Source organism: Nansenia antarctica (assembly GCF_963989245.1).
Source record: "Nansenia antarctica genome assembly, chromosome: 1".
NCBI classification, from domain to species: domain Eukaryota; kingdom Metazoa; phylum Chordata; class Actinopteri; order Argentiniformes; family Microstomatidae; genus Nansenia; species Nansenia antarctica.
In genome coordinates, this window is record NC_137674.1 from 49,299,332 (window position 1) to 49,310,489 (window position 11,158).

At 46.2% G+C, this 11,158-nt stretch overlaps 1 protein-coding gene across 1 annotated transcript in view; it reads left to right on the plus strand.

Annotated features, from left to right (window-relative positions):
- Positions 1-1,011: 1,011 nt before the first annotated feature.
- The window catches only part of spred1 (sprouty related EVH1 domain containing 1), a gene marked incomplete at both ends in the record, with an annotated part of 27,768 nt that continues 17,621 nt past the window's right edge, over positions 1,012-11,158 (plus strand). Inside the window, one exon of the mRNA XM_080523645.1 lies at positions 1,012-1,128. Within this exon, the coding sequence (XP_080379771.1) occupies positions 1,012-1,128 (117 nt within the window). The remainder of the gene's footprint in view (positions 1,129-11,158) is intronic.

The following is an 11,158-nucleotide window of genomic DNA, read 5'->3' on the forward strand; positions in this document are numbered from 1 at the left end:
CGGCGGCCATTTCCAGGACTTGAATTGAACATTTAGGGGCGGATTCCCCGACAGATTAGTGCTAAAGCCTAGACCTGGGCTAAAGCCTAGACCTGGGCTAAATTGCCCTTTCAGTGGAGAATCTCCTTTGAAGATGCTTCTTCCTGTAGGATTAGGCGGTCCTAATCTGCGTCCGGGAAACCAGCCCTCGATGCAAAGCAACCTCCCTTTTCAAACTGTGTATTAGCCCAGGCCCAACTGTCTCAATGTTCCTTTTGAGGTCTTGTACCGTAGGCGACACTGAATGTGATGTTTCGTTTTGGCAGTCTAGATTGGTAATGGGCAGTAGTAGACGGGGGGGTTCGCGACGGTTTCTTTACAGCTCACCAGAATGTGATGACGTCTTCACACAGTACGCTGCCGGGGCTGGGATGCTGTTTCTTCAACAACAGGCCTGGGCTGGGGTGGTTTACAACATGCCTGATTGCTGCTTCTCTTCACAGCCATGGTAGATGGGTTCTTCCCTTCTTTCCAAAGGGAGTTGGAGGGATTGTTATGATGGTTTCTCCCACAGTAATAAGCCCCCTCCGCCTGGTCCCTCTGCCTCTGTTCCCCCATACCCAGTCTCAGCCTCGGAGTCTCTGCAGTAACTATGACGATTAGAACCCGGGTCCCCGGGGACTACTTTCACATCAAAGCGGCCCCAGAGACGCCGCAGCAGTCCAAATTTGTGGTTCCTCTTTTTCTGTAATGGCAAGCGCAAGGTTTTAATTTTCCAAATGCTTGCGGTTTAAATTAAGATCATCTCAATATGTGGCTGTGATTGATGTTTGAGAATAGTTTTTTATTTTTTTTAATACACACATGGGATTCTTTTTAGATTTATGACGGTACCGCTACCACAGCACAGGGGTACCCAGAACATTGTCGTTGGGGTTTCAGGCCCAATCCAGTAATGACGGGTTGGTTAGCGGCGGCGCAAGGCGGAAAATCAATGTTACTAAAACGCCGTCTGAGCTGAGACACTTGGGGATGGCGGTGGTGGTGCTGGAGTCCATGTTTGATTTACTCTCTGTGTCCTACATGCTGGGTGTGAGGGGAGGGAGGGCTGTGTTCAGCTGGTTCCTGTGTCACACTCCTGGCTCCTACGTAAGCTGTGTTGTTAGTAATAGTCATCTCCAGCGGTAGGTAGGCCTACATATTTGCTCTTGTGCAGCTTGCTGCATTTTTCAGAGTCTGGTGAGCTGAATGTTCTTGTGACAGAGATGAGTCATCGGGCCAGGCTGAGGTGATGAGAGAAGACCGGGTGGGGGGGGGGAGGCAGGCAGGCAATGTCTCCTTCAGTTCTCTTTCAATACATAGTCCTAGTGGTTTTCAGGATAGCTAATAGCTATATATAGGCCTTTCTCTTGACATGTGCAACAACCTTCAGATTAGTGATGTCACACAGTTCAGTGTTTCCCCTAGGTTTGCTGCCTTGGGGGGGTGGCATGGACCGTGGCATTCCAGCGTCATGTCCAGGGGGTGTACTAACTTGTACATTAAGCCGCCTCACGCTACGGAAACCAAAGATAGGCTCCTGCCCTATGCTACTTACTTATGTGGTCTTGACTACCTGTCCACTTTCTCACCTGGTTCTTGCGCTCTCTCTCTGGTGCACCATCCTGCTCTCTCTCCTTCTCTCCCTCTCTATCCTCCTCTCTCCCTCTTTTGCTGTCAACCAAAAGGCGAACATAACAACCAGATTATTTATAATCTAATAAGAGGTATAAATTGATCCATATCAATTTATAACATAATTATAATTGAATATTGGATTGCTGTGGGCAATGCAGTCAGATAATGTCATTTTGACTTTACTCTCTCACCTGAAAAAAAAGCATATGTCCAACTATAAAAACAGACATTTCCAATGCTTCAATCCACTGTCCATGTACTGTAAATATGCCATTATGGTATTACCATAAAGCCCAATTCTAGCAGAATAAGAAAGATAGTATATCTACTTTAAGTAAAATAATAAAGTGCATCCAGTTAGCTCTTTAGCTGGCATGTGTGCAGCAGACTAGCTCATCTAATCACCTCTGAGCTAGGGATGGACGGTTTCCAATTATTGAAACCGAAAAACCGTCAGAGAGTAAAACCGCGGTTTTCCGGTTAACCGAAAAATACATTAAAAAAAAAATTTGGAAAAAAAATAAAATAAAAAAGGAGCGCCAATTTCAAATAATTGAGCCCTACTGCTACAATACACTCATGTCGAACACCATTAAAACACCGTAAGCACAGTCGCAACACATTTAGGCTACTTAGTTTCACAAATATAAGTGGAAAGGCAGACTTTTGTAAGCTACACCATACATGAAAACACATGAACACTTAACACACCAGCTCCGCTGATCCAGGGTGCACGCCTGCACGGAAGATCATCTCTTGGAACAGCGTCTTCATTGAATGAACTGCTTTCTCAATATCTTGGTTCTTAGACAAAGTTTCAGCTGCTGCTCAATGTATTTAAATATTTGAATACTGCTCAATAATCACTGAAATATTAGACTTAGAATTATGCAGTGAACATACTTAAAGCTTTTCATAAAAACCACATGCCGCGAGACTGACTCGTCCTGAACTGTCGTAAGTCAATCAACAAAGAATGCCCCATCAAAATAAAAGTGCCCATGGTAGAGCTGTCAAAATAGAGCTTTCAAAATAAATGTACTAATACAGATAGAGATAAATACAGAACTACCTTTGCGTCACTAAGTGACCGCGTATCTTCTGAGACATGCGTTCTGTCATCACTTTCAGTAGCGCCTTCACACACAGTGGCGCTGTGCACAAACACTCTTGATCCGTATAGCTCTTGTTTTATTATATTGTGGTTTAGTAAATACTGCACTTGGAGTTACATTCAATGCATGATTTGTGCTATAGAACATAAATAAAGTTTGATTGATTGATATCAAATCAAATCACATTTTATTTCTATAGCGCATTTCTCACAAAAGTGACCCAATGCGCTTTACAGAGAGCAGCGAAAATGATCTTATTAAATGTAAGCGAGTAATTGTAAAAAACCTTTCCTATCTACCAATAACTGAAGGCAACTATCTTTCCCATAGAGTGATTCGTTACCCTTAAATATAATCCCAATTAGATATTAATCCTCAGTTATTCTTCACAACTGACCAAACCTCTCACTCATTGCGCGGCAGATTCAGACTGTATCATTGTTATTTTCACACACGACAAACATGTGACATGTTCCAGTTTTATTCTTATTCTATTTTATTCTTCAAAAAAAAAAAAAAAAAAATCCGGTTTCAGACGGTTTTGATAAAAAACCGTTTCTATTTTTAAAAACCCCGGTTTTCGGTTTAACCGAAAAACCGTCCATCCCTACTCTGAGCTAGCTAGTTAGCTTGCTAGTTCTTTGACACTATTTTACACTTTCTAGTCACAATAATAACGACCAATTTGAACCAACTTGCTCTGTTAGAACACTCAGCAATTATATTTGCTAACGTTTCAACTTGCTTACTTTCCATCTGCAGACATCTCACCCTGCAAAAACTCTCTCGCTTCGAGCGCGCACACTCGCGCACAATCTTGTACGCGAGTGTGTCCAGCGCGAAGCGAAGTGTGGAGATAGGTTTGGCTATGCGAGTGCCTTTACGAGACACTCGCCAGATTCGAGTTGGGTGCATTTAAAAAAAGCAGATATTTTAGCCTGCTTGTCAGATGTTTGGTGTCTACGTCCGTAATAATTCCTCTTTCTTGGGGAGGCGGCCCGCCCCCCCAAGGCAATGGTAGGGGAAACACTGCAATTGTCAGCAGGTGGTTACATACTTATTTATCATAGGTTGGGATTTTTTTATTTTTTTATTTTTTTATTTTTCCTTTCAATTATTAATCAAAGATAATGTACAATACAGGACAGACGCTTACAAGGATGCTCAGGAATTGCAATTCATATAGAGTAGGGACAAAGTGTTACAAATACTACAAGTTTGAATTGCTTTACAATTCTTAGAATTGTTTCAGTATATTGTTCAAATATTTCATACATGGACGTTTGGTTTCCGGTGGGAAAATTTGCTGGTGTGAAAAGACAGAAACATGTCATGCAGCCTAATACAAACAAGTTAATTGCAAACATTGCATTGAGTTTAGATACATCATTGTCAGTCATACCGAACGAAACATATTGAATGTAAAGTTTTGCAGACGTATTATCACAGAGAACATGTTGGGTCATGATGGTGTGTGTTTGGGGTATGTCACTCTGCCCTTGAATTTGCCACCAGCCATGTTGAATTGTTGAATTAAAGGGACTTGAACCATGGCTAATTAGCTAGCTAGCCATTTAGATGGGATGGTTACTACTGGAATTCAAAGTCATCCCAGATAAAAATGTTTTACCTCAAGTGATTGACACTACGCAACACCTGCCTTAGCAGCTTGCTGTTTGGTGGGTTATTTTTTTTATTTCTGGTTTAGGAAATGCAAAGGGGTGTGTGTGTGTGTGTGCACGATTTTGTCTCTTTGATGACAGTTGCTCAGCCAGCGTGGAAGGTACCAAGAACGCTTCAGCCACCAAAAAGAATGAGTCACTGCCTGTGAAAAGCTCCTTTTTTTTGTCCTCCATTTTTTTCTCTCCCCTTTCTCTGCTAGCGGTTCCCTTTCGTCTCTGCGGATAATCTATAGAATCCGATTGGGATAAGTAGCTTGTGTTTATTTTCCGAATGATTATTTAATGATGAGATTTTTTTTGTGTGTGTGAAAGTCCTAAACCCCAAAGTGGACTGCTGGAGCCTGACGGTCTTCCTCTGGTCTGGGGACCGGGAGGGAGGGAGATGGGGCGGAAAGAGGGGGAACAGGGGGTGGGGGGGGGATGTTTCTCCCCTTTTCTGATGCTAATGAAAAGAGGAACGGTTTTCCAGCCTTTAGCTTGCAGAGTGTGTCTCTGCTGCAGCATGCTCCACTGCCTGGACATTGTGAGAACACAAAACTCCCGGCTCGGGATCCAATAACGTGAAATTTCAGCAGAGAAGCGGCCATTGTGTAGAGAGAGGCAGCCGGGGGAAGGGGGGGTGGATCGGGGGGGGGGGGGGGGAGAGGGAGGGAGGGTGACTTGGCGAGCTCCCAGGGCTCAGGCCACATCCTCCCTCTCCCCCCCTCACCACCCCTCCTCCTCCTCCTGTCTTTCTTTCAGCCCCCCCCCCCTCCCCTCTGCTCCTCCTTTCCCCTCAGGGAGCTGGGAAGCCCGGGGCTTAGAGGCAGAAGCAGAGAGAGAGAGAGAGAGAGAGAGAGAGAGAGAGCATGATGGCATGCTGGAGCCCAGCGAGACACAGACAAACGGACACTTTGTCAGGCCAGGAAATGGTTGTCCCAGGATCCCCCTTCTCCACCACACACTGGGGCAGCCTGCATCTGGGCCCAGGCCTGGGCAGCACGTGCTCTCTCTCCCTCAAGTACAGCCCTGCCCTACAGGCAGCCCTTCAGTGTCTCTCTCTCTCTCTCTCTCTCTCTCTCTCTCTCTCTCTCTTTCTCTCTTTCTCTCTTTCTCTCTCTTTCTCTCTCTCTCTCTTTCTCTCTCTTTCTCTCTCTTTCTCTCTCTTTCTCTCTCTTTCTCTCTCTCTCTCTCTCTCTCTCTCTCTCTCTGTGTGTGTGTGTGTACACGTACGTATGTTTCCCATGCCAATAAAGCCCTTTAAATTGAATGTCTTTAATTGTAAGTGTGTGTGTGTGTGTGTGTGTGACAATGGAGTTTCAGGCTCAGTGTTTTTTTTTTGCATTCGTGTTGTTTCGGTAAAGGTATAGAGGCTGTCGCTCGCTAGGCTAACAGTATATCATAAGGAGTCACGTCGTGGTTTTGTATCATACGTGACTTGCTTTGTCTGTGTTAAGTCGAGTGAGCGCCGGGTTTAGTTTGGCGTTTTTAGTTGGACGTTTCTCCTAAGCTGACACGGTGGTTACATATCAGACAAGTTGTTTTATTGTTGAGCTATGTCTAGATTCACGTGACGTTGTGCTGTCGCTCTTTAAGAGACGGCGTCGAGGGCCTTTACGAGCGTTAGCGTAGCTTCCAACAGTTACAGCGGTTCTGGCTATTATCTCCCAGTCTTCGCGTCGCCAAGGCCGACTGCTGCTGCTAGATGAATGAATGATCTTTGTTGTCATTGTACGGGTACAACGAAACTGACATGCAAACCCTAGGTGCTAACAATCAAAACACCGTCCTAAGATAATAAAACACAGTCCTAAGATAATAAAACACCGTCCTAAGATAATAAAACACAGTCCTAAGATAACAAAACACAGTCCTAAGATAACAAAAACATTTTTTAGGATATACCTAAAAGTAATCGGTAGGAATCCGATTAGGAGTATGTATCTATTATGTAAACTTATATACTTATATACACTATATGGCCTATTCACAGGGGGGGGGGGGGGGTGTATAGACAGGGGGGTGTTAGCATGTAACTATGTACTTTTATAAACATATGAACTAGTAAACCTATATACAGTTATGTAAACCTAAACACAAGAATGTAAACATATTGCAGGGTTATAGAACATTGCACTATTCCCTTCGTTATTGCCCAGTAGTTTGTCGTATTGCACCGGGGGGTGTGTGTGTGTGTGTGTGTGTGTGTGTGTGTGTGTGTGTGTGTGTTTGAGAGAGTTGTTGTGTGTTATTCTATGGATCCTTGAACACACTTTCTGGCCCTTGTCTGAGAGGAGAGACCCATGTCCTAGTTTGGTGATGAACTTGAGGGATTTTAATCCGGATGAGAGCTGTCAACCCCCCCCCCCCCCCCGCCCCCCCTCTCCCTCCTATCCACACCCTCCCCCGCAATCCCCTCTCTCCACTCTCACTCACTCTCTCTGTTTTCTTCTCCTCCTTTTTGTCGGAAATGAAGTCAGTCATCCAGCAGAATAACTTGGAATAATTCGGAATGGGGGGCTCCTCTCTCTCCCCCCCCCCCCCCCCTCTCTTGTGCTTGTGGGCCCAGGCCAGCTGATCCGCTTCCGCTCTCATTGTGTGTCCACTGGACTGTGTGCTCCCAGCGAGGGGCACAGAGCCCAACCTTTGTCTCCACGGACCATCCCGCTCCGGACAGGGGGGGGGGGGGGGGGGGGTTTGTTGCCTGCGGTGTGTGTGTGTGTTAGTGTACGTGGGTGGATGGATGGGGCAGTGAGGCTTAGGAAGGGAGCCTCTTCTTTTCAGCAGGTTGTGTGTGTGTGTGTGTGTGTGTGTGTGTGTGTGTGTGTGTGTGTGTCTTTGGAGGAGGGTTGGAGAGGAGTTGTGGCCCAGAGAGCAGAAATATGAATTGAAATGAAAGGAAGTGAACCAGACTCCTTTCTTGTATGCCAGCGCAGCCCTACTTTATGATTATTATTTCTTTAGAGAAATGATAGTCGTTGGCATGATTTTAGAAGGGTTTTAGGAAGCTGTACACACACTCCAGTGCAAGCACACTTTAGTAGAATGTACCCCCCCACCCAACACTGTAACACAAGTTCTCTCTTTCGTGAGAGAAAGCAACAGGGATTGTATGTAACACACACACACACACACACACACACACACACACACACACACACACACACACACTCGTTCCCCCCTCCTTCCTGTCAGGGTGTCATAGCTGCTGGCATGTGTGTGATGGTGGGGCTGTGGGGTCAGGTCCTGGTCATTGTGCCCTGGTCATGGCTGAGCGACACCACCGCCTGCCTTCTGTTGGCCCCTGGGGGACCCCCCCCTCCCCTCCCTGACACACACACACACACACACACACACACACACACACACACACACACAGCTTGACTGACAGCTCCTCCTGGACCCTGGGCTGTCTTTTTATTGGGGGCTGTACAGGGGCTGTACAGGGGTATTACAGGGGTATTACAGGGGCAATATCACCTCCTTTTACTGCCCACTTTACTGCCCCAACCTTTGCCCAAACAGGGTTGTTCCCTCGTCAGATGTTTTCAGAGGGCAGCGGAGCCTCCTCTCTCTCCCCCCCCCCCCCCCCCCCCACGGCTGCTGTCTGCAGAACCAGGGGAAGGGCCTCGGAGGTCGCCGAGAGGAAGTCGGTGGTTCTCCCAGGGCCAGCTGCCCTGAGCTTGGCTGGGGACAGGATGTGAGAGGAGGAGGTGTCCAAAAGGCCTGCCAAATGCATCGTAAAAAAAAAAAAACTGCCCTGCCCTAGTCTCTCTCCCTCTCTCTCTCTCTCTCTGCTTCTTTCTGCCCTCCTCGGGGAGGTCAAACACAGTTATGCGCAGACACACGCACGTGCGCGGGCACACGCACACGCCTGCTAGTTCACATCTCCCCTTGTTTGCTCTTGAGTTTTTAAAGCTAATGTTTGTATGAGTCCGTCAGGAAGGAAGGCTACTTCTGATCAGCATGTGGAGCGTCTCACCACACTGTGTGCTCAAGGTGGTGTGGAGCAGCAGGCCACCTCCCTCCACAGCCCTGTGGGGCCGGAATTGACTGTGTGGATTTTAAGGCTGTTTAAACCAACTCTCTCTCTCTCTTTTGAGCTCTCTCTCTCTCTTTTGAGTTCTCTCTCTCTCTGTCTATCTCTTTCTCTCTGTCTCACTTTTGCGTTCTCTCTCCCTCTCTGTCTCCCTCTCTGTCTCCCTCTCTGTCTCCCTCTCTGTCTCCCTCTCTGTCTCTCTCTCTCTCTCTCTCTCTCTGTCTCCCTCTCTGTCTCTCCCTCTCTGTCTCCCTCTCTCTCTCTCTCTGTCTGTCTCTCCCTCTCTGTCTCTCTGTCTCTCCCTTTCTGTCCCTCTCTGTCTCCCTGTCTGTCTCTCTCTCTCTCTCTCTCTCTCTCTCTCTTTTTCTCTGTCTTGTTGGTTCATTTATTTTTGGAGTTATTAACCATGCTCATCGATCCTGGAAGGAATCTTTGGTCACCTATTACCAAGGCAGTAGAGTTTCTGTGTAGGCGTTTTTATTTTTACATTTTGTTTTTTTTATGCAGGCAACAATAAGTTTAATGGTCGAAAGCTCAAACAGATTAATTGCTAACTAATGACCTCCGCATCAAGGTTTGCCAAGGGCGTGGAGGATCCAGAGCAAAAGTGACCCGTCTGAGTCTATGGGGAACTAGAGAGACTTGTGTGAATGGTGGGGGGGGGGGGGGGGTGGAAGGAAGTTCTGGTGTTCAGTAACACTGTAAACACTGTCTTGAGGCCAATACGATTAACCAGCCCACGTCCTGAACACGGCACACCGTTAAACACTTTACACACACCGTCACCAGTCAGCACTCCTCCTGTCTCACGGCTATCTGTCGGCCGCGCGGCGGTGAAGCGGTTGCATCACTGTCAGTGAATCAGCATGACATGGGAAGCTGTCTGGTTATACAAACATAGCAGGTTTGTAAATATCGCTAATTTGAGTACGCCGGCGTACTGGTTAAAAAGTCACGTAGGCGAACAACGAGCTGCCGTGTCGGTGTCTTGCGGCGACGCGTCTGGTTGTCTGGCCGTCTCTGGTGACGTTCCACCTCACCAGCGTGTAGGCTAGTCCGCCAAAAAACAACCCCCCCCCAAAAAAAAATCAAAAAAAAAATCAAACCCAGTCAAAACTTCCTGAACCGCAGTGGCGTCACCAGCTGGTTAATGAACTCTACGGTGTGACGTGTCACAGAGAAACATGTCTCGCGGTCAGCCTCCCCCCCCCCCCCCTCCCTTCTCTCACCTCCTCCCTCCTCCCCTGTGCCCCCCCCCCCCGTCTTTAATAGGTTACTAGTAGGGGCTGTAAAGTGCTGCCCTCAGCACACTTTGACCTTTGGTGTTTCCGGTGGCCTGGTGGAATGTTATTATCTAATCAGGGAAAACATCAGACTGCAGGAAGAGAGGGGCGGAGGGAGGGAGGGAGGGAGGGAGGGAGAGAGAGATCATTACATTACATTGCAGTATAGTCCCAGAAGGCATAGCTGTAGGGGGGGGGGGGGTTCCCCTCTCACCCAGTGGTGGAGGTTAAAGATCCACTCGGGACGGAAAATGCGACGCAGACACAAAGGTGAACTTTCGTGTATGTATGTTTGTGCCTTTCTTAACGTGCTGCTGGTTTCAGCCGTCTGGCTATCATTAACAACCAAGACATGGCCACGCAACGTGACGTATGTCTGTGTGTACGTACGTAGGCCTGTAACAATTATGAAATAATTGTCTAATGGCAATCCTAACTGCTCCAACACGCTAGCTAGCTAGCTAGCTAACAACAAATAACATGGCGTTAGCTAGATAGCTGCTATGTATGTTAAGCACCTCACAACATGCTGATAGAACATGAACATGACTAGATTACACGCAGTCCCCTTTTTATTGCTGAGGATTAGGGATGTAACAATACACTCAACTCACGATTCGATACGATTCACAGTACTGGGTTCACAATACGATATTTGCACGATTTTTAAAGCAAAATGAGATACAAATTATGACTGAAAAACATCATTTTATTTATTTCTCAGAAAAAAACAAGATACTGTAATTCCTTTAAGAATCCCTTTTTATTTCTGAGGTAGGGTATAGGGCCTAACTGCAAAACACAAACTATGCAATTTAATTTCCTTTTTTTTAAACAAATCTCACATCAAATAAATAAATGATGAATATTCAAAATAAACAAACTAAGGCTTTGCCTTTGTTCCTCGCTTGAAATTGACATTAGGGGTGGGCATCGACGATCGATAATTGATCGATAAGGATCTTGGTCGATCACAAAATAAAACAAACAAATGTTTTATTTTGTGATCGACCAAGATCCTTATCGATCAATTATCGATCGTCGATGCCCACCCCTAATTGACATGTTCTTTTTAAACGAATATCAGCATATCTACATTCTCAGGCAGAAGCTGAGATCTCTGGACATTCACAACCGACAGCATTTTACATGCGTTGTCCTCGTTACCGTAATTCCTGAACTATATGCGCTATCGAAAACATTCCAATGGTTCCTGAAGGCAGAGAAGCTGCGTTTTCTACACATATGGGGTTATTACGGTAATTAAAAGCTCATGGGGTCACAGCGCTGTGGAGAGTTGAGGACATTTGAAGACAGAAGCAGCATTACAAGCTTGCATATTGTCCTAAACGAATCGCAATGAATTTGTCATCTCATCGATTTGAATCGTAACATATTTGTATC